Genomic DNA, 24,489 nt, shown 5'->3' with positions numbered 1-24,489 from the left:
ATGCCTCAGGAATTCAGTCCTTATTATCACACTGCACTATGGAGTCAAAATGAACATGAACATGAACTACATACAGTGATGTCTGGGAAAAACTGCACCCATAGTCTTTCAAATTTTACTGGCATCAAAATGGAGTTTGCAACATACTGATGACTTGGCACTTAGCCTTAATGGATTCTTTCCCAAGTACTGAGCAAGGAAGAATGAATGAAAGAAAGAAAAAGATAATTTTAAAGAATGGCAAATATAAAATACAGGCCCATAAACGCACCAGGTAGAGTTCTGTGTACAACATTCATCAAAACAGATTTGGGAATGAATTTAGCTTCGTGATGCAGAGTCAGAGAGATAAAACTAGAACTGCAGCCCAGACAACCAGAGATGGATTAGCATTTCAAGAAGCTGGGTGGGATGGGCGACAGACTAGCAGCTTACATTAGTGCACTCTTCTGTGAGGGTGAGTTGTGGTGGCTCCTCGGCATGACGACCTGGCACTTCATGGTGAGAGGCATAGGCCAGTCTCCCAGAAAACAGGTCACAGGTGGAAGGCATGTGAAGCCCCACCCAAAAAAAAAAAAAAAAGCCAGAAAGGGAATTTTTGTCAGTGCATTTGTGATCTCACAGATGAGGATGGAGTCCTATGACTTTAATACATCTGCCTGTCTTATCAAGCAACAGCATTAACATCCAACATATACCATACCCTGAAAAAGCAATGCAAGTGACAAAATATTCTTGTCCACAATGGAACACTGATGAGTGATCCAGCATGTATCACATATCCAAGTGGTGTTTCAGTCTGCAATTACCAACTAAAGTATAAACGGAAAAAGAAACAAGGGATGAAAAAATAAATAAATAAAAAACAGAATCATAGGCTATCAGCAGCTTTCAACACCCCAAAGTTAATGGAAACTCACGTGAAAACAACAAATTTATACAGGGGGCCTAAAACCAACAGGCCTTTACTGTGCATTTACTATACTCTAGCAATACCAACTTAGAGTAAACAAGATCATCACAGACTATTTACTTAACAGCAATACATATATCAATGCATCATTTTCAGACTTTGTACCTCCTTAAATCAGTGACATTAAAACACCAAAAGTGACTTCATACCCAATGAAGGCTATTAAATCATTAACAAAAAACACACAAGTACAAACTTAAACAGCACTGAATCCAATCAGGCTTAACAGCAGTCATCGTATCTTTAACACCATGTAAAGTTGCAAATACTTAACTACTGTGCTGAGTGTGCTCTTATAACAATATTATTTATGAAATTTTTCCATTTAACCTAGTATTAAACCAGAAATATTAACAGACAATATCACTTAACACCATCTAATCAATTCACGTTACAGTAACTGAAAACGACTTAAAACGTCACATCCATGACCATTACAGCATATGGCATAACGCCTCCTGTTAAAATGTTAACTAGTTTTAAAAGTTAATTTTTAATAGTTTCTACAATCTTACTGACAACATAAGTGATTTAGCAAGGTAAAATTTGGAGCTGAAAAAATTTACTCAGAATAAACGATTTTACTAAATGTGCCCAAAAGTGACAACTTCAAATCAAAGCTCTGGAAAAGAGCACTGAAAGCTATTCAAGGAATTCACAGCAGTGAAAGACTGAAAAAAATGTTATGTTTTACTTAACTGTTTTGCCTCATCTTCTAACCCAACGAGTTTCTGCTCGATTACACTGCATACTATTTGACAGCATAACTCTCAAATTTTCCTTATATTTGTCCATGTTATGTTCTTTCAAGAAGTCACAACAATCATCCCTAGGTGACAAACTATTTAAACAAGATCCAATAGCACTACAAGACTTCCATCTGCTGCCTGACTACTTCTAGAATACCTTCAATATCACTCACTGACCCATCTGTTCCTCCCATTTCTAGTACTAGAGAACAGTGGCACATAAGGGTGGGGGCTTTAAAGGCCAACCCCCCCCCCACAAATTTCATGAGTAGAAGAACAAAAATATGAGGCAGAAAATTGGGACATTCTATGAAAATCTGGACAACTGGGAGGTATGATTTACTGTCACCACCAGATACCGATTTATTATGTTAGTATAAATTTCAATTCCACCCAAGTACGAAATCCGTAGAACCATTTTTTTTGTTGTTGTTGTTTTTAACACAATGCACTGACAGACAGCAAGTGACATAGTGCAGAAGAACTACTGAGAATTACAATTACCTCAGGTAGTAGACACAGACAGCATCTCCAACAGAAGATACTGTGGAATTCAAACTTCTAGACTTGTGCCAGGATTTAAATGGCAAAAATGACCGTTTATTGTTTTGAGTACTGTACACACATGCATGGAAAAATGTTATCATGTACAGTAGTTGACTGGATTCCTCTGAATGATTTACAACCTACTGGACAAATTGTAGGTACTGCTGAAGTACTATATGAATATAGACAGCAAACTGCCATTTCCAGTCCAGCTACAATCCTTGGTTTCTACTTACAGATGTGTCTGACGAGTACAAGTGGCACCAAAATCAAATAATACAAAGACAGACAGACATACAAACACACCCTCAAAAAAAAAAAATCACAGAAGCACGTTGGTGTTCTTAGAGGTTTTTTTTAACACAAATGTGAAGGATGTATATAATAAAGACTCAATAAAATAATTGGAGTTTGTAGATAACCCCAAGTCCAGAGTTATCCTCATATGCAACATCTTTCATTTGCTAAATTTTAAAAAGACCTCCACCAATTCTATGTCAGGGCAATCACTGCTGTAAGTATACCCATACATAACAGAACATATTTACATTTTTAATCAAATTTGTTAAATGGGACTGTCAAGCTGGGAGGATTTCCAGTGAATTCCAGGAAGAAAAGTTAAGCTCCAAATATAATAAACAAAATAATGAGAAGACAAATCAATACAACATATTTGCACTTCTGACAATAACACAAATAACAGGCAAAATACAACTGGATAAATATATTAAAAATAAAAAGACAAAGAATGGGCTACAACAAAACCAAGAACAACACAAAAAGAGATATACAAGATCAGGAAAGATAAGTCAACATTAGTGATAATACTCAAAGGCAGTAAAAAATAAAATAGTATTCAAAGAAAGAGTAGCAGAAACAATTTGGATGTTAACATTCAAAATTAACCATTTACATGTAATATCAGAAGGGAATCACTTTTCTCCTCTCATAGTTGGTTTAAAATAAAACAGAAGAATGTTGCCCTGTGGTTAAGTTTTACATTTAGCTGCAATGAATGGTCAACTAACAGGGATTTTTCAGAGCTATCTTGAAGGATTGTGAAGGCTAAACAGAAAAACACAAGTAAACAAGATCTCAAAACCCTAAACTAAGAGAGTAATAGGAAGCAACAAGACAGGACGGAGGTTACTCCTAGTATTCCACACAGCTCTCGTATAAAAAAAGAAGCAAATGTACTCTGGGTAACTGTTTTATCAGAACTATAAAAACACACAGACCATAGATGGGATCTGAACTCCATGCGTTATGTGCTGAAAACTAAGTTCTCCAGACCTTCTGTGCATTTAATTACATTTTTTCAAACTGTGTGTGGACTAACATTGCTACATATTCAAGTGTGCCAGCTTGCACTGCATGAGAATTGTATTTACTACTGCTTTTGCTACTTTTCTGAAAAAAAAAAAAAAAAAAGAATTTTCATCTGCCTTTACTGTACTTGTGTTTCTTCCTACTTTATTTTGCTTTTGCGTCATCTTAAAAGTACTCAATTGTATTTATTACTGCTTGGTGTAACTCATTCTAAGCCTTTTAGTTTCAACACTTGGGCTTCAGACCAGTTGTTTTACATTGAGAGGGTTTGTGGTCTGCACTGTAGTGGCAGAACAGGTAGCTTACATCCTTCCAAGTTGGGAACTGCTGATTGAGGGCTCAGTGTCTGTTATTCTAAAAGTGTATTAATTCTGGTTTAAGCACTTGGGCTTTCAGGCCAGTTATTTTACATTAAGAGGGTTTGTGGTCTGCACTCTTGTGGGAGGAGAGGCTGGACTCTGCCCTTCTGAGCTGGGAATTTCTGGTTAAAGGCTTATAGTGCATGCATATCTGAACTGCTTCTTACTGAAATTGGTACACCTTGTTTGCTGTAGCATAGTCTAGATCCAGGCCTGCTGAATCTAGCTTTGTTTGTATAACTTGAGCACTAATCCAGGCATTAATTGTATTTATTACTGCTTGGTAGTAACTTGATTAAAGTGTAGCTATCGTTCTAAGTCTTTTGGATTAAGCACTTGGGCTTCAGAGCAGTTGTTTTACATTAGGAAGGTTTGTGGCATGCAGTGTGGTGGCAGGACAGGTAGCTTTCATCCTTCTAAGTTGGGAACTGCTGATTGAGAGCTCAGTGTCTGTTATTCCTAAAAAGTGTATTAGTTCTGGTTTATGCACTTGGGCTTCAGGCCAGTTATTTTACATTAAGAAGGTTCGTGGTCTGCACTCTTGTGGGAGGAGAGGCTGGACTCTGCCCTTCTGAGCTGGGAATTTCTGGTTAAAGGTTTATAGTGCCTGCATACTTGAACTGTTTCTTACTGAAATTGGTACACCTTGTTTGCTGTAGCATAGACTAGATCCAGGCTTGCTGAATCTAGCTTTGTTTGTATGCTTGTTGTTTGTTTGCTTGTTATTTCCGTGGAATGCTAATTCTACCTAAAACGCGGCTTCTAAGCGCTTCTGTGGGTCCCTAGTGATATCTGCATTGCTTAATGTACTTATTTCCTTGTTTCACTTGAAAGAAAGTTAATGTTTGTCGTTTTTGCATTTAAGTTACCTGTAACACATTGCACTCAAGTTACCTGACACTTGCTCACTAAAGCAATTGTATAAAAGTCAGCACTAAAAATTAAAAGCACTACACCCTCACTCCCCATTGGCCCTTGTTTTCAATTATAATGGAATTCCCAATATTATTCTAGCATGTCCAAAGGTCAGTTGTCAATCTCCTCTCCGGTCCAGCTGATGAACCTGGGAATCTTGAGGCAATGTTACAACTGCCTCATGTACACAGACAACCCTCTCCTCCTCCCAACAAATTCCAACACATGTGAGAGATGCAACCATATAGCCAAACTGGAGGCTAAGCTCTCTCAACTCAGTGCTGGCATAACCAGTCAGGAGGAGAAGGAAACCACACTCACTACAATTCCAGTCTCACATAGACCTACCACGACAGCAAACCAAACACATAGTCACACAAAAACATACTTGGAGGCTCTAAATAAAGATCTGCCTAAGCAGCAGCGACCTCCAAAGCAGACACCCAAGCAACCACTACCCCAAAACAAAACACGTGCAACACATATCTCACAAAGCCAGTGTGCCGAACAGTCACAGCCCTTAAGGCTAAACAACACACCTGATACACTTGTAATAGGTGACTCTATCGTCAGGCACACTGACGTCCCACTCACCAGGCTGAACAAGGAGGAGGTCACGGTGAGCAGCTTGTCGGGTGCTAGGATCCGCCACATAACACAAGCACTCAGGTCACTCCAAGGCAAGTACAAACATGACTCAGTCATTGTCCATGCTGGTGTGAATGACCTGAGACGTACTTCCCTGGACTACATGAAAAGAGACATAGAGGAGCTCTCTGAGCATGTAGCCCAGGCCGGTATGACCCTGACCTTGAGTAGCATCTTACCCTCACCAAGAATGATGCCACAATATGAAAACAAGATGATCAATTTCAACAATTGGCTTAAGTACTGGTGTCATTCAAAGGGGATCCAATGCCTGTCAGCCTGGGATGATATGCTCGACAAGCCACGATGCTTCGCTAGGGACAGCTTGCACCAGTCACCCTTGGACTTTCGGATATTGGCAAAGGCTCTTGCTACCCCCATAGTGCTTTTTTTAGGCAAGGCTCAAAAGACAAACCCACCTCCATAGGTATCACAAGGGATAAGAAACTAAGAGTAATGCTACTCAACGCCAGAAGTCTAAACCTCAAGATGCACGCACTTGAAACTCTCCTTAGCATGGAGAACATCGATATCTGTGCAGTAACAGAAACCTGGTTCAGGGCTCCCAAGAGCACCCCAGCACTACCAGGTTATACCTCATACCATGCTTTTCGGCCACAAAACCTGGACCGAACCACAAAAGGAGGAGGAGTATCGATATTCAAAGATACCCACACCTCCAGGTTGGTGGCAAAGCACGAAGCATCAGAGACTATCCATGTGCAACTAACAGTGGGTAAAACTGCCTTATAGCCTGCTACAGACCACCCTCCCAAACCCAGGAACCCCACTCGGCCTTCTTGAGAACACTGGAAAGTATGAAGGTCTCTCCAAACACCATTATATTGGGCGACTTCAACTACCCAAACATAGACTGGGAGCATTACTCTAGCTCCAACACCCTAGCCCAAAGGTTCCTAGAATTCATAAACTCAAATGCTATGGAACAAGAGGGGAAAACATACTGGACCTGACCATCACCAACATGGGGACTATATGCTCCAGACCAGAAGTGTATCCCTCACTGGTACGATAAGACCATAAACTGATCTCACTGGATATTCACATCCCGACCCCACCCCCTGCCCAGAAAACCACAGTGAAAAACTTCTCTAAAGCAAATTTCACACTCCTCAAAACCGAGGTGGAATCCTTCAAAGCCCCCGGGCCTGTGGAAAATACAGCCCAGACCGCAGAATCCTTTATAAATGCATTCTATGAACACCTTCAGGAATGCATGGATCATGCAATCCCAAATAAAACCAAGACCCAATCCTCCAAAGGCAGACGTCCTGTCTGGTGGACCCCAGCCATAAACAAACTATACAATAGAAGGAGGAAGCTACTACATGATAGAGCAAAATCCCAAAAAGGGAAGGCATCTCTGATCAGTATTCGCAAAAAACTAAAGGGCACTCATAAAATCGTCTAAGGCCAGCTTCAAGAGAAAAATTGCATAGGACACTAAGGATAATCACAAGGCTTTCTTTAGTTATGTTAGGAACCTGGGTGGGAATTCCCAGATAAACTCAGAATTAGTCCAAAATGACAAAAAATACACCGAACCCACAGACATTGCCAACATCCTAACTGACAGGTTCAGTGTAAACCCCACCAAAAGGGCAAATATCTATCCCAGCAGAGTGCTGCCCCCCTGACACCTCAGATGCTCAGGTAAGAGCCGCCCTCTCCAAAGCAAAAAACACAGCATCAATGGGACCAGACGGTGTCCCGGGCTGCGTCCTACATGAACTCCAAGAAGAGCTAAACCCAAACATAAAACTACTGTTCAATCTCAGCCTTACTACAAGATATGTACCCAAAGAGTGGCGTACAGCAACAGTGGTCCCTCTCCACAAAGGTGGTGCCTCAACAGACCCTGGAAACTATCACCCCATAAGCCTGACTAGCTTGGTCTGCAAAGCTAAGGAAAGGATCATCATGGACCTCATAAATAAAGATATTGGGGACCTACAGACACTGGATCCTACCCAGTTCGGCTTTGTTAAGGGCAGATCCTGCCTCTTAAACCTGGCCGACTTCTTTGAAACAAACAGTCACCAAGGCCATTGATGAAGGTAAGGTGGTCCACACAGCCTACCTGGACCTCGCAAAAGCCTTCGATACAATACCCCACTCGGGCATTATAGATAAGCTCACCAGCTTAAATATAAACCCCTATGTCAGTAGACGGGTTGCAAACTGGCTCAAGGACAGAATCCACATGGTTAGATGGACCCATGTCAGACTCCAAACCAGTTACAAGTGGCATCCCACAAGGCTCAGTCCTGGGACCTCTCTTGTTTGGTATACATTTCTCGGAGGTACAGGCCAACACAGAAGGACTGTGGCTGACCAAGTTGGCAGGTGACTGCAAACTGGGCGCCATAATCGACTCTCCAGCTGACACAAGCATCCCCCAAAAGGGCCTCATAGAAACAGACAACTGGTGCCAGAGCCATGGGCTCAAGCTAAACGCCAAAATGTGTATAGTCATCCCCTTTGGCAAAAACAAAGTGCCCACAAATTACCACATAGGTGGTAATCCATTAAGTACAGAAGAAGTAATTAGGGACCTGGGGACCCAAGTTGATAGCAATCTCTCATTTGACAACCACGTGGCCAAAGTGGTTAGAAAAACATTTTATCATGAAGGGATTCACATCTAGATTAGGGGAGGTCATCGTGCCTCTTTACTCATCCCTCATCAGGCCCATAATAGAGTACAATGCCCCTGTTGGGATGTACCTTACCAAACACCTGCAGCAACTGGAAAGACCCCAAAAGTACCTCACCAAGAGGATCAAAGGGCTCAAACAGATGCCATATGCTGCCCGGTTAAAGAAACTCCAGCTCTACTCAGTGGCATATCGCCTGCTCAGAGGCGACCTGTGCCTGGCGTATAAAGCCATGTCCAACCCGGAATTAAGGGGCATGCTGCACCTCAAAAAATCCAAATCGCTCCCTTCACTCTGGAATAAAATCCCAGTCCAGGTTAGGCAGAGTCCCTCATTGACTCTCTTCAAGAGGAATCTTGATGAGTGGATGGGAGATCGTAGGTTTACCACGGGTATCACTTCTATGTCACTGTTAGACAGAGGCACAGTATACTAACCTCGAAAAAGGGCATAGCAAAATTAATTTAAAATGGGTGGCGAAAGCCAAACATACTCTGGCTAGGCTTATAAATGCCCTAGGGCAGATAGCCTAGGTTCATACTAGGCTATCTGAAAACATGCTAATCAGTGCAGCTATCTAAACATTTAAGATATATTCCTCATACCAAACTAGCTACAAAATATACACAGCTCTACGTCATCAACTACACAACACTGATAACTCTAAAAAGTATGCAGTGCGTCACTATGTATCTCATGGGATATTCACATAGAAAATCAAGTTAATATAATTTACATAAAAATTAACACTAAAGACACATACGTATTTACATCAAAGTCAACCAGGCACACACACTTTTTCCCCAAAACACATGCGTAACAATGAATGCTCAATCCTTAGAAACATGTTTAATTCTGAAATCCATATGTTTAATTCTCCATATCTTAGCATGTTGAAAAAACAAAATAAATAAGGACTATTCATGCTGTATATTTTTTGCTGTATGAATTTTTCATAAATGGCTTCACAACTCAACTCAATCATAGATTAAGATTTTTTTAAAGAAAATAAAAAGCTTGTGAAACTTCGACTTTCATGCACCTTGTATAAATACCTTCTATTTCTTCTATATAGCCTATCATTTCCAAGAGCTGCCAAGAAGCTGGATTCAGCTGCTCTACCAGTAGCCACAGTTTCAATCAGCAGACTTTCTCAGACTGACTATCGCCAACCTGTAAAGCTTACAGTCTTCTACAAGCTTCTATCGACACTAGTGTTTCCACAGACAGGTGAAGTACATAATATGCTCTTCAACCTTCTGTCAAACAAACTTTGAGGTTGCGAAAAACCAAGCTCCGAGAGTTCAGTACTAATTTAAAAACTACAAAATGATAATCCTCACCAGCTTTGCTACAACTCTCATTACAGACTTCACTGTTAGCACAGCTTTTTCCACTTGTCCATTAGAATGAATGCAGGGTGCATTGGATGTTACAGTTTTCTATGTACACTGGCGTGAAAATCTTCCCAGTTCCTGCTTTGTATGTTTTGGCTCACTGTTACCTAACAATCCGCTATGTCCTTCTCAATGCATAATCACATGTGCACTTGTTGGGTCTGTCAGTTTTAAATTTTCAGGAAACTTAGCTTCTCTGAACTGGAGCGTATCATTACCCTGTCTGTTCCAATGTTGTTATGGAAAAAAAGATATGTATTCACCATAACGTTCCATCTGAGTTGTTGTTCTTCATTTGTCTTCAACCTGTGGGTTACCGGATCTGACTCGGCTGCATAATCAGCATCTGATCAGAGCTCCAAGCTCCTCCCCTACCCATAATGCCCTTGTCTCCTTCCTCCCTTCAGATCAAGATTGCTGCCTAACCTAGCATCCAAACCCAATCCAACACCTTATCCCAAGCTAAACACACACACAAAAACAAACATATATACACACACAACACACATGCACACACACACACATATGCACACACACACACACACACACACACATATGCACACACACACACACACACACACATATGCACACACACACACACACACGCACACACACATATGCACACGCACACACACATATGCACACGCACACACACATATGCACACACACGCACACAAGGAAATGAGAAAACTTCACAGAAATAAATGGAATTTGTGGAACAATGCATGCAGAAATACGTTCAGAAGGAGTGAGGTTTAAGGGATGTCAGGAACTTAGCAATTTATGTAATGTTAGAAAATGTGAACTAGATGAACAGAAAGAGAATGTTTTTTCTATTAATCTCTGTGTACCCATGTTGTTTTAATTCTTTTCATAAAGTAGTCAAAAAATTAACCACATCATTCTCCAAAAAAAAAATAGAAAAATGAAAAATTTAAAAAGCTACATTTTTAACAGCAGCTTGTCAATGCATTTTAATGAAAAAGGAAAACAATCATTACTGTATACTCCCTGTATCATCACTTTCCAGCACTTGCAAAAGTAGCCTTCTCTTAAGTCATCTGCATTAGAAAACTACCAAAATACTCATACTGTTTTAGTGTACTAAACAAATATTACAAATCTAGTGTAGTTCAAAATTATACTGGAGTATAACTTTACATAACCAGACGTGGTACAAGCGAAGGAGAAGTAGAACTGGCATTTACAAATAAAAAGGAAATACATACCAAAAAGTGAAAAAAAGGTGGCATTACTCTACAAATATACATACATTTTGCATAATTTGGTATATTACATCAAGCATTTGTTCAGTATGTGTGTTCAGGTCAACTCCTATGCCAACTGCCTAGCTTTGGATTTAATCATGTTATCAGCACCATTTTTGAAACACATATTAGTATTCAATATAAAAACACTGTCTATCACAAAATAAACTTCACACCTATAATTAATTATCCTGCACAATTATTTACAAAGTAAGCCACTATACCTTTCGTGTTCCTTCAATACCTAAAGTATTGCAGAAACAATGACAACAATCAAAATATACATAAAACATTTCAAGCACAATTATTCTCACAGCTTTATAATAAGGGTGCTTATTTTGCCTAACATTTGAAATGTAAAAATGTTATTTCTGAACTTGTATTAAATTTCATTTTGTGCACAACATCAGCAGCTGCAAAGCAGATGTGGTTACTAACTTTCAAGCCACCGCCAATACACACCAAAAGACGAGGCTATTGAGATTTTCCAGAGTAACTAGGGATAGGGACTGTAAAAAATACCAAGTCTTTAGACTGTATATGAAATTGTCCATCAATTATGTCTGACCAAAAGATTTCAATTTTAACCAAAATACTTTTAACCTAGTACAATAATTTAAAAATGCTGCCAAAACTTTTTTGGCGAAATAGTACACCTTCAGGAGCTAAAATTATCTTTACTAAGTTGTTTGATGGGAGAAAGGGCCTATGCACACATTTCCAGGAAAAAAGTTTACAAAGGGGTGGGAGCAGTATAATGGTTAAGATGTTTTTGTCATACACACTAAGTACAGGGTTTGATTCTCAAATTTGAGAGAAAATTGGCTAGTTAACATGACCTGCAAGGGCAGCTAGCCTTGCACTTATGAGCCAAACATAAAGACCGAAATAATATTTTTCAAAGACTTCAGATTCAAATTGTCATTGTTCTCTTGACAAATTTGGATAATTCAAATAGTTAACAAAATTCCAATATGAATTATTTATTGTGGCTTTACTAGACAATATCCAGCACAATTTCCTGTTCTGTAAAAGGGCAGTGTACAGGTAATAAAGAGTGACCAGCTCCACCAAGCATTTCACAGCCTATGTTTATTACACTTAAATATACCAACATCAGGAACACTGACACTAGTGAAGTGACAAGATCTGAATGCTTTATTTGTAAAACGCAGTTATGTAGAAAGAGGTTATTTTAAGAACCATGCAAAGCACTAATTTTACCTATGCATTGTATATCCCCCCTCTGTGAACATTACACTACGTTCTAAAAATAATTTATTTTACTTTAATGTGCATCTTAAAAGTGCCCAGTACATTAATGAACCACTTGGATCAATAACACTAACCTATTAAGGCTGCCAGAACTGGGCCCATGACTACAAAGAATCAATGCAGACCATTTTCAAATGCTTAATGTTTTACTGACAACAGAAAATCCACACACTATCTAATAGGAATTAACCTTCCTAACTTAAGGTGTACTTCCAGAACCACTGTGATCAATTTTGATATTAGAGTTGCTTCATACACAACATATAAATTATAGAGCTACAATAATAATTCTTAGAATTGAATGCTTAAGTCCAAAGTTTGAATATCCAGCTTTAAATGTAATACCTTGCATTAGAAAACACCGATTTTTATATACATTATATAAAGCAATTACTATGGTACTCGGTCTTCCTAGAAATACTGAACCAAATCTTAAAAGTTTTGGTTACCCTCCACAGCAGGATTATTAACTTCCGTTACATTGCACACCTGTAAAATGTCCACGATGACTCTTGCACCTTCAGTCATGTCAAAGCGTCTTTTCAAATAATTCTCAGGCAGAAGAATGCAAATATTGCTTTGCTGCCACTATAATAAGTAAACACTAACTTTCCCCACTAGTTATGGGATACGCAGGCTCCACGTGCCAGATTTATATCACAAAAATTTTTCAGGACTATACAACATGACAGAAATTATCTAACCGCAGTAATGTTTATGAAATTAACACATCGTATTTCTGGTGACTGTGAATGCAGTCAGCTCAACCACTCGCTCACTTACCAGCTGTGTTCACTTCTGTTAACTGTCAACTGTCTGAGAAACAGCACTTTCAACAAATACTGTCACTCACATTACGCTAACAGCTCACTAGCTGAAACGTATCCTGCAAAACTTACATACTACACAATTTTCCCACAAGACTGGAGCGCTGTATAACTATGCATAACAAAGGTTAAAAAATCAAACTAATCGAAAGCTACAAAAAAAGCAACAACGTCCACCACCAATTTCATCAAGACTAATAGCTAGCTACATATGTTACCTCCTTCAGGCCTACTCTCAGATCCCGACTGTCTGTCAAGGAAAAAGGGAAGGGAATTCCTACCGCAGTGCAAAGCTAGGTCATCACCCCTCGCCAAACAAAGTTGCAAAATGAACACACACAATTTCAAAGCTAAACTTTGGCATCTAAATATGTCATACGGTAGCGATCCATTTAATAGGAACGGTATATTTCAGAACTTTCTTACCTGCAGCGATTCCGACGCCATTTTGGCTCAACTTTCAAACTCAGTGGAAAGAGGGATAGGAGAGAGAGGAGGTAAGCCCGCAAACAACAGGTTTGGCAATGAGGAACTTCGCCGTTTCTGTTCCCAAATTGCTCAACGTTCAGTTTCCAGAACTGTTTGGAAAATCATCCTGGAAACTTACATGTTCCCATTTTTAAGAGCTTCTACAACAACCAGGACTTGCATCAAAAACATTTCTTTAAGTTTCGGGAGCGGCGATGGATTGTATTAGCTCATCAACCTCCGCCCTCTCAGGAGCTGTACTCTTTGCGCTCTCTCTCTCTTTCTTATTCTCAGTCCCTTAACTCTAACACCGTCATGTAGCTATGTAAAATTATTCATAGGTTACACCACAGACATTTGAAAATGTTACTATTTAGGACAGCATTCGGTAATGTGAACATTCCGGGTTTTGTGCACTTTTTTCTGTGCAATGTAAACTGCAAAGTTGTTTTAAGACGTATGTTAGTGAAATAATATGCCAGATCAGTAAAGAATGACGTAAACAGTGGAGCTGTCCAGGTTAATTTTTGAAGCTCAAGTGTTTTTCCCCCTTGGATAACTTGATCAGTGATCCGCACTGTAGATTTTTTGGTTTGTTCCGATTGCAGCAAGTAAGCGGCACTGTGTGGGGTAGACTATTTTCTGATTGACCCCCCCCCCCAAACAACAACTTTACACTGATAAAATTGTGATATCTATAGCATCCAACTGACAGCTGTCAGACGTTTGATACGTTTTTAAACCGACTAATGCTCCACTAGTACAGTTCTTAATAGCAGTAGTTTCATGTCAATAACGTATTAAAAAATAAACAACTACCGTTGCCATTTATTTATTACATTTGTTTAGTTTAATAGCAGTCTCTCTCAGAAGCTACATTTACACTGGAGTCTTAACTAAAATGCCCCAAGACCTAATACATACATAAAGAATGTTTATCAAAAATAAGTATGGGAAAAGTTACATTATACAGTGAGATACTCGTGTAAACCTAAAAACAAAACGTTACATATGTAATGTGATTAATCCTAAAATCAGCATTCTATTCAGTTCTTTTGCAATACTGATGAACTTGTTAACAATATTGTCTGAGTCAACCCTGTGTGATAACTGATAATTCAGCCTTAAGCAACCTGAAAAAGTATAACTAAAGGTTATGCATGTTTTGCAGCATATCAAATAAATTTATGAGAACTAAGTAAGTGGATTATTCTTCCAGTTGCCTGACTATTACGTTATATAACCCTGTCAGCTCATTGTGTCTGCAACTAGTGTTCTGAATCTTGAGTTTTTTTCAGGCATGTATCTTATTGGAATAGCTAGTCTTATTTCACCATTCGTCAATGAATACAAGATAATGTATTTGTTTTATTTAGATATGTATTTATTTCATTTTGGGAATGTGAACTAGATTTCCAATAAAAGGTCAGAGTTCACTTTGACCATTATGATACACAGCAGTAATGTCCAGAGCGGCCGCTGTGGTGCAAAGGTTAGCGTTGCTGCCTTACAGCAAGAGGCTTTCCGTTTCGATTCATGACTGGGGTGCTCCTATGCTGAGTGTGCACGTCCTCCCTGCAGTTGCTTGGGTTTCCGCTAAGGTACTGTGGTTTCTTCCCACATTCCAAAGATACGATGCATGCAGGTGGATTGGGTACTCTAAAGTGTGTGTGTGTGTGTGTGTGTGTGTGTGTGTGTGTGTGTGTGTGTGTGCGCGCGCAACTCGACACCGTAAAACTTCACTGTTCGTTGCTCCTGCGGACTGTTATTCCGTTGTGGGGACTTCTAAGGGAAACTTCCAGCCGAAAACAGAAGAGTAAGAATACTACTTGGGTGAGGACCTCTATAATGCACTGACATCCTACAAGTACTTATCACTACATTCCGTACTTACTTGTCAAACCTTAAACAATTATCTTCTGTTTTTGAGTATTTGGGCTGATTGAGCTACTGGTGATGGCACGATATTCTCTCTTTCCAGAACCAAAAATTGTATCTAGTCATATTTATGCAAAATATAAATGAAAACAGTTGATCTGCTGTGGCGACCCCTAACGGGAGCAGCCGAAAGAAGAAGATCAATGTTTTACATAGTTATTCTGATCTACTTTTTACAAACTCACCATGTTTGTTCAACTTACATTCTAAATAAATAATAACAGTAGCTGGTAAATACCAAAATCAAATATGTATTAATTATATGAAACAAGTAAAACTGTTTATGTTTGCACATTTGTGTTTTTCCCATCACTCCCTGTATTAATATCTGTACAATTAATTTATTATCAAATAATGTAGTATTTAATTACTAGGATGGCCCAACTGGGTATAAAAAAGCTGTAAAAGTAAAACAACAGAAAAAAAACGAAACAAGTTCACCTAATTAATATAACAATAGACAAGTGCAAATCTAATTATCCACTTTTTAAGTAAAGATGGTGTGGCAAATGTAGTAATGAAATATAATTTTATTACTCCTAGTTGTTGCAAGTTCAATCTTCATAAAAAATAGAAAGAAAAGCAAGATAATTGATAAATACAGTAATACCAATTTCTAAGTGTCAAGTGAACAAATAATAAGTATTGATACATAGCCAAAACTGCATTTCAGAATATAAATAGATAATAAAAGAAATAGATAATGAGAGAGGAAAGAGTAGATAGAAGGTTAGTTATGACGTTGCTTAGAATGTTAAAGTGCAAAAATGTTAATTTTAGAGGAGATGTAACCGGAGGATTTGTTATGTGATGGTTGTGACATCCCCCTCTGGGCCAGTAATCATGGAGCCTGAATCCTCACCACTGACACTGGGTAGCAATCAGTTCATCCCTAAGGACAAATACAGTAGGATTCCTAGTCATGTTTCTCAGAGACATTTCAAAAAAAGTGCTCATCAGCAGTTGAATTCTGTTCACTGGTTCTATTTCCCTCTGTCTGCAAGTTCCCTGAAAGGCTTGAATGCTAGAAGGACACCTCCCCTGCTGAAACCTAACTGAAAACTTTCCTGCACTGTCCCTCGACGCTGAAAAGATCTGCCAATGTTCTATCCCCCTCTGTCTGCTAGATCTCTGAAAAGCTTGAACGCTGGAAGGACACCTCCCTTGCTGAAACCTAACTGGAAACTTTCCTGCACTGTCCCTCGACGCTGAAAAGATCTGCCAAGGTTCTATCCCCCTCTGTCTGCTAGATCCCTGAAAGGCTTGAACGCTAGAAGGACACCTCCCCTGCTGAAACCTAACTGCAAACTTTCCTGCACTGTCCCTCGACGCTGAAAAGATCTGCCAAGGTTCTATCCCCCTCTGTCTGCTAGATCCCTGAAAGGCTTAAACGCTAGAAGGACACCTCCCCTGCTGAAACCTAACTGCAAACTTTCCTGCACTGTCCCTCGACTCTGAAAAGATCTGCCAAGATTCTATCCCCCCTCTATCTGTAAGATCCTGAATGGCTTGAACACTAGAAGGACACCTCCCCTGCTGAAACCTAACTGCAAACTTTCCTGCACTGTCCCTCGACTCTGAAAAGATCTGCAAAGGTTCCATTCCCCTCTATCTGCAAGATTCCTGAAAGGCTTGAACACTAGAAGGACACCTCCCCTGCTGAAACCTAACTGGAAACTTTCCTGCACTGTCCCTTGACTTTGAAAAGATCTGCTAAGGTTAATATTACCTTATCCTGTCTGTATGTACTATATTGTTTAGCCATACCGGGTCTACAGCACTACCAGTAATCCCTCAAAGACCCACAACCAACCCTAAAATACTAAACTGGGTTACTTCTATATCTATCTCCAAGGATTTCCTAGTGAACATGTCTAAGTTTCTAAGCAGCCCTAAAATTACAAAAATAGCAGAAAATTGGCAGAAGAAAGCTTAATGTGTGAAAAGGCTGTAAAAAGTGATTATTAACAGTATACTACATAAAAAATTGTATATTGAAGGCAAAAACAAGGGTAAGAAAATATTTTTAAAAAATAAATAAAAAAGCCTCATTGTACTTGCGTGCTTATACAGGTCCTACAGATCTCGTGGTCAGGTTAATCCCCGCTAGGCTTGCCCTCGCTGGGCTCAGGCTCACTCCGTGCTCTGCCCTGCCCCCAAATCCCCCCCACCCCTTCTACTCCTAAATTTATAGCTCTAAAACCACTCCCCCTCATTTTAGAACCAATCAACAACTCTCCAGGCATTATCAGGACACTCACTACCTACCTATCCTAATTATCCCTCTACTCAAGTTGGGCAAAAATCAAAGCTAATATCTAGAAAATGCCTCTGTTGATGGCTGTGAAACCTCTCAAATTAATGCTATTATACTGCCTACTACCCTTGATGATAATTCCATATCTTCTCACCACCTACGAAAATCTGTCCTACCTAGGCTACCACTACCCAAGAAGCCAAACTACCACTCCAGTAATACAAATTAAATTAGACCACTTAATAATCCACCTTATTACTAACTCCTTGGATACAAAATACCACCAACCCTTTAGATCCAGATATATCAACCCCAAAACCAAGAATTACCTAAGACTAATATTTAAATTCCTGAAGCTCACAATTAGACTACATGGTAACTTCACAAGAGATGGGGACATTCATCCAAACCCTGGCCCAACCTCACTAGTCGATCCTAGCCCCAATTTTACTATTCCTACTAACTTACAAACTTTAAATAGACATTCAAACTCACTCCTGGTCAGTCACCTAAATATTAGAAGCTTAAATAATAAGGTCCACCACCTGCGTGCACTCTTAGATACACATTCCCCGGATATACTTTGTCTACTGAAACTTGGCTAAAACCATCAACACCAGATAACGAGGTTTTATCCCCAGGTTATAACATACTAAGGTTAGATCGTACCACTAGGAAGGGAGGAGGGCTATACTATACAAACCTACTCTAGATGTGACCTCTGATTCCACACAACCATCCCGTGTTGATAATGCTGAAATTCTCATTACCAAGCTTCAAATTAATAAAAACAAAAGTATTAATATAGCCTGTGTCTACATTCCCCCAGGTAATAATGCAAACACCCTAGAAGATATCTTCTCTTGGTTGTCTAGTACCTACCCTCAAGAAACCATTGTTCTAGGAGACTTCAACATCTACTGGAATATTTGTTCCTCAGAATCTCCAACCATCAATGTAAATCTGTACAGATTTACTCAGATCATATCCTTCCCTACTAGGCTCAATAAACCTAACAACAAAGATAGTATTCTAGCTTGGATACTCATTAATAGCCATCCCCACATGTATAGGGCCAGTACCCGACCTGAAGACATGTGACCATTTTCTTACCTATATAATCAGGCATAAGACTGACATCCCACACCAACCTACTTACAAAATAATTAGAAACAACAAAAACGTTAAATCAGGCATGGGCAAACTACCCAGGGGGGGCCCACATCGACGTTAAACTTTTGATTTTCGGCCCAAAACTTGAAAAATTTAATAAATTAACCTTGTTAATTTTTTTTTTCCCCAATTCTTGATGTTTCTTCTTAGATGGCCTCTAGATATATTATATTTGTTGTTGAGGTGAAGAGGTGCTCTATTACTATTACTTGCACTTTACCCTTGACAGCCCCCCCCGATGAAGGAAGAAAGAAACCCAAGAAAAAGGAAAGTGGACAGAGAATGTCAGTGTTCAATAAGGAGTGGACAACTAAATATTTTTATTCGCGTACATGTTAAAATAAAAAAAAAATAAACAGTGAATCAAGATCACTTCTACAGACTGACTGCTGCAACTGTTTTCATCTTTGCTGATGCACTTTTGACTTTGGCACCCGGCAAACAAAAACAAATTGAAAACAGGACACATCATCATGCATCTCTTTGAAAAAAAAAAAAAAAAGAAAAAGAGGAGGGTGATATGAGTGATATAGATATAGATAAATTATTTGATTTTCAGTGTTTAAAGACTCATTTTCAGTCAGAGATTTTTATTGTAATGCTTTTCTTTTTTTTTCATTGGAAAAAAAAGTTTTTTTCTCCCCATCCAAAGATATATTTTTTCCCAAATGAGGTGCTGTTTTCAAGCAATGCCATCTGCCCATTGTTCTCCCTTCCCCTGTCAAAGCCCACCCTGTTAAATGAACTCAAAGCATGTAATTGTGCAGTCCTAAAACATCTACCACTTGAAGAAGCTGTATTATATTTCACCACCAAATTCCTAGCCATCCTTGATACCCATGCACCTGCACGCTCTATAAGAACTAAAGCAAAAGTTGCTCCATGGCTTTCAAAAGAAACCAGACAAATGATTTTGCTTAAAAACAAAGCTTGGACCACTCGGCATACCACAAAATCCCCCTTAGATCAACTTAGATTTAGACAGCTAAGGAACAGCACTAAAAAATCTACCACCCTAGATAAAAAAAAACTTTTACTGCCATTTACAACAGAAGCATTAAAACAAAACAATCCGCAAAGGTTTTGGGCAGGCATAAATAAACTTATTCACCAAGGGCAATGCACAACTCCTACCCCCTTGGCTATCATCAAAAAACCTTCAGAAGATGTTGCCAATTCCTTTAATAGTTTCTTCACAGAAACTATCCACTCACTAGCTAACCAACTATCTCCCAGTTGCCCAAGTCCTAATAACGCTGTACCTAGTTCTCAACTCTCCTTTAACTTTCAACCAGTTTCCACATCACTTATTTGTGCCATAATCAAGAAACAGTGGTGGCTGGTGACTTCAAATCAAAGGGGGACTGCAGGAGACAGCTAATGGGTGGGGTCAATGGGAAGGGGTGTGGCCAACTAGAAAGGGGAGGAGCTATGCTCAAAACCACAAAACCTAACTAAATACACTGCCCTGGGTGCCAAACTGTCATTATGAGAGTCCAATAAAAACAAAATTAAGTGTAGAAGAATAAAAATATTTCAATGCATTGGCTGCATGACAGCTTACTTAATATCTAGATGGAAACAAAAAGGTTGTGAGGCATGAAAAAATAAATTACTTTTTAAATACATTAATGGAATGCCAGTCAAAATCAAGTATAAGAAAAACAAGCAGCACTCAACTCAAACCACTTCTTGCACTGCAGTTTAATTATAATTTATATTCAGCTATATTAAAGTACCAAGTAACATGCTGAAAGTAGAAATCTCTGATGCCCCCACTTGTAAAAACGTTTCTTATCCAAAAAAAGACATGCTGCCTGACAACTATCTACTTGTTTCATGGGGAAAACATGATCAAAGTAAAAAATGAAAAGCAAACAAGAAATAAGCTCAAGATACATTGCTTAAAAGGATTACTGTACAGGTTATGGACCATACGATTGGCATTCTGTTTAGTTTACGGGTAAAGCCTGCAGAGATGACTAGAAGTCTCCAAGTGTAATGAGCTTCTTAAAATAACGTAATCCTGTCCTTTATTACAAATACTGTCATATGCATTTCAATACCCAAGGTTTATACATTATCTAGTTAAGTATTCTCTACATGGCAACAACAGAAAGGTTTTCAATGTTGGCAATTCTTTAACAGTATGCTTATTAAAGCTTACTTGCATCTTACAATCTCAGCCAAACTTACCTGATGGTCATTAAAGTATTGCTACTTAAACACACAGGCACTTTGAGTAATAAGCATAAATCAACAGTACAAAAAATATGACAGAAACCAAACCATTCTGCAAAAATCAAGGAGAGATGAAAAGCCACTCTAGTACTTGTGTCTACCTTGGAAGGGGGGATACTCTGCACATTTACACTGCATAACTACTCCTTGCCTTGCTTTGACACATCCAGAGTCACTACATGGGGGAGTGGGGTGCAACAAGTATGTCACAATTTGAAATGTCTCTGGCTGACTGATGGCCCTGACACATTTGTCATACCTCTCAACCTCAGAGCAAGAAATCTGGATAAAGCCATACAAAGAAGTGGGACAGAGGCCCAAAAATAAGGACAATTTTTAAATATTGCTCTTATAAACTTAGAAAGATAATAGAATAGGTCTTGCATTAGTATGAATTTTCTTTTTTTTTTTAAACAAGTTTATTGTTTTTAACATACAAAATAAATATCATAACAATCTTATACAAGCAATTAAAATGTAAACAGTTATAACATTTAATAAAATAACCAAGGTATTTACAGACATCCACTACAAATCAAATCAACTGATTAAACTGTAATGTCTTACTATTGAAACTAAGATTTTTTTAACAGGTTTTGTAAAGTATCCCATATAATATAGTAAGACGTTTTTCTAGTAGTTCTTGATTTTATTGTCATCAATTCCATATGACACACTTCAGTCATAACATTTTTAAATTCATTAAATGAAGGAGGAGTATCTGAAATCCAATTTCTGGTTATTATTTTTCTAGCCACTGCTAGAATGGACCATAATAAGGGAAGTTTAACTTTTTTAACACTTTTAGGAACATGAGTGTTAAATAATATAAGTTATTTAGAGACAATGAAATTATCTGTGAAAAGAGCCTGCAAAAAATCATTGATTAACTTCCAATATTCCTTCAATTTTATACAGTCATAAAACATATGTGCCCAATCAGCATTTATTTCTACATTACATCTCTTACATAAGTTGTCTTTATTATTTATTTTATTCATCATTAAAGGTGTATAGAAAGATCTATGTAAAAATTTCCAAGTAAAAAGTCTCCAATTAATGGAAGAAGTAGTTTTATAAGCAGATTCCAATATATATTGTTTATCTTGTTGTTTTGGTGATTCACCATTAATGGAAATGAAATAATTCCAATAGGTATCTGAACTGTAATAAGTTTCTTCTGTAATAATTTTATGTATGTGTGAGAGCTTACCTTTATCAGAAACCCTATGTTGTAAATTTAATATCAAGTAATCAATCAGAGTTGAACAGATTCTTTAACTGTTAAAGACATTAAATCAAGTTTATTAATAAGATGTTGTCTAAAAGTCTGAATTTCTAACCAACATGTTTCTCTCAAATCAAATTCTTGCTTTAAGAAGTCTAAATTTTTTACTTTATTGTCAGACAGCAACTGATACCAATACTTTAAATCATTCTCTGTGACTAAAAGAGTTATTTCAGAGGTGGTTGATAAAAGAATACCTTGTGTATACATTATAGGGAACAGGATAAAATTCTATTCCTTATACTTAGGATGCATAAATATAAAATTACGATAACTGATAATAATGTTTTATGGGTAACTAGCTATATATTTTGGTGTAATAGATGAAGTACAAAATTATTTTAGTAACCATAACATGGGGTTATTTACAATAATATTTTTATGTATTAAAGAAATTTTCATGAAGTGAATGCTAATTAGTTCCCAATAATCTTTCCATCTTGCAATGTATGACTGATCTATTAACAAAGTAATAACTTTTATAATAGAAGAGATAGTATATAAATTAAAGTCTGAAATGAAATGCCCCCTTGAGACCAGCTATTAGTATGTTTCTTTAATGCAATCCTAGGTCTATTAGGTGCCCATAAGAAATTTAACATTAGTGAATTCAATTTCTTAATAATTATTTTTGTAGGTGGGAGTATTATTGATTGTATTAAGTATAATATCTTAGGGAATATTATCATTTTAATAATTGTGAGTCTCTCTTCCATGGTAAAAAACATATTGTTCCAGCTATTGAAAAGATTTTGTATATTATGAAGACAGTTACTATAATTATTATGTATAATAGATTTAATATCTTTAGTTAATATTATACCTAAGTAAGTTATCTGAGCTGAGTTGGGTATATATTTGTTAAAATCATTAATGAGAACATTTTTTCATGTGTATATTGGTAATATTTTAGTTTTTTCTTCATTAAATATCAAACCAGAGATATTTTTAAAATCCATCATTTTATCAAATAAGGACTGCATAGAAGAGTTAGTTCCTGCTGACGTAATTAGAACATCATCTGCAAAAAGTTGAATTTTAGATATTGTATTTTCATCTATATCAAATCCTTCTATATCAGTACTGTTTCTAATCAAATTAGCCCAAGGCTCCATTATTAAAGTAAATAATAGTGGAGAGAGTGGACACCCTTGTTTTGTACCTTTTAATATGGGTATTTTTTGTGAGACATATGTTCCTATCTTAATGTAAGTCAATGCTCCTTTATATAGATGCTCAATTAGATTTACAAATGCATCAGAGAAATTTGTGCACTTCAGTAAGATAAACAAGTAGTCCCAACTTACTGAATCAAATGCTGAACTTATATCAAGACTAATAAGTGTTAAATCTTTCTTTTCCTGTTTGCATAATCAATTAACGTTAAAGTTCTCCTTATATTATCAAAAGTATTTCTATTTATAATAAAGCCTGTCTGATCTATATCTATTATGCCTGGAATGATTGTCTTTAATCTATCAGCAAAAATACTCATAAACATTTTATAGTCAACATTAAGTAATGAAATAGGTCTATATGAAGTGCATCTGGTTGGGTCTTTATTGGGTTTTAAAATTGGTGAAATAAATGTGTATTGCCAGGATGGGGGAGTTGTTAACTCATTTTGAGCTAAAATGAAAACCCTATGTATTAATGAGTAAGTACTTTTAGGAAGAATTTTATAAATCTCTGGTATAATACCATCATTACCTGGTGCTTTGTTTGATTTAAGTTTGTTTATTTGTGTAATAACCTCTGTATATGAAATATTTTTATCTATTAGTTTAGTCTGTTGTTTGTTAAGTTTTTTGTTCATGTTTGTAGTTATAAATTTCTTTATTTTATCTTTAGGATCCATGTTAATGTTATTGTGATTAATTTTATGAAAGTGATTTCTAAATTCATCTAATATTTCTGGTAAACTAGAAAACATTCTTCTTTTTCCCTGGAGAGAAAATTTCTTTGATATGATTTTGTTTATTCAACCTTTTTGTTTTATTTTTAAGTCTATGTAAGTATTTGGGACTTATTGAGTAAGACAAAAACTTATATTTCTCTAATGTTATTTTGACTTTATGGGTTAAAATTTCTTTGTATTTCTCATTTAATTTATTTATTTCCTCAATGACTTTTTGTCCATAATATTTTCTTTATTATTAT

General features: G+C 37.5%; 1 protein-coding gene across 1 annotated transcript in view; it reads right to left on the bottom strand.

Moving 5' to 3' along the window:
* Nucleotides 1–13,707, bottom strand: part of PKN2 (protein kinase N2) — a 2,214,272-nt gene extending 2,200,565 nt beyond the window's left edge. Inside the window, exon 1 of the mRNA XM_044085632.1 lies at nt 13,391–13,707. Coding sequence (XP_043941567.1) covers nt 13,391–13,411 — 21 coding nt within the window. The 5' untranslated portion in view covers nt 13,412–13,707. The remainder of the gene's footprint in view (nt 1–13,390) is intronic.
* Between the last annotated feature and the right edge of the window lie 10,782 nt (nt 13,708–24,489).

The sequence above is a fragment of the Protopterus annectens genome, chromosome 10.part0 (genome assembly GCF_019279795.1).
Source record: "Protopterus annectens isolate FY-2018-M chromosome 10.part0, PAN1.0, whole genome shotgun sequence".
Taxonomy (NCBI): domain Eukaryota; kingdom Metazoa; phylum Chordata; order Ceratodontiformes; family Protopteridae; genus Protopterus; species Protopterus annectens.
Note: the sequence above shows the minus strand (reverse complement) of the source record. Positions and strands in the feature narration are given on the sequence as shown.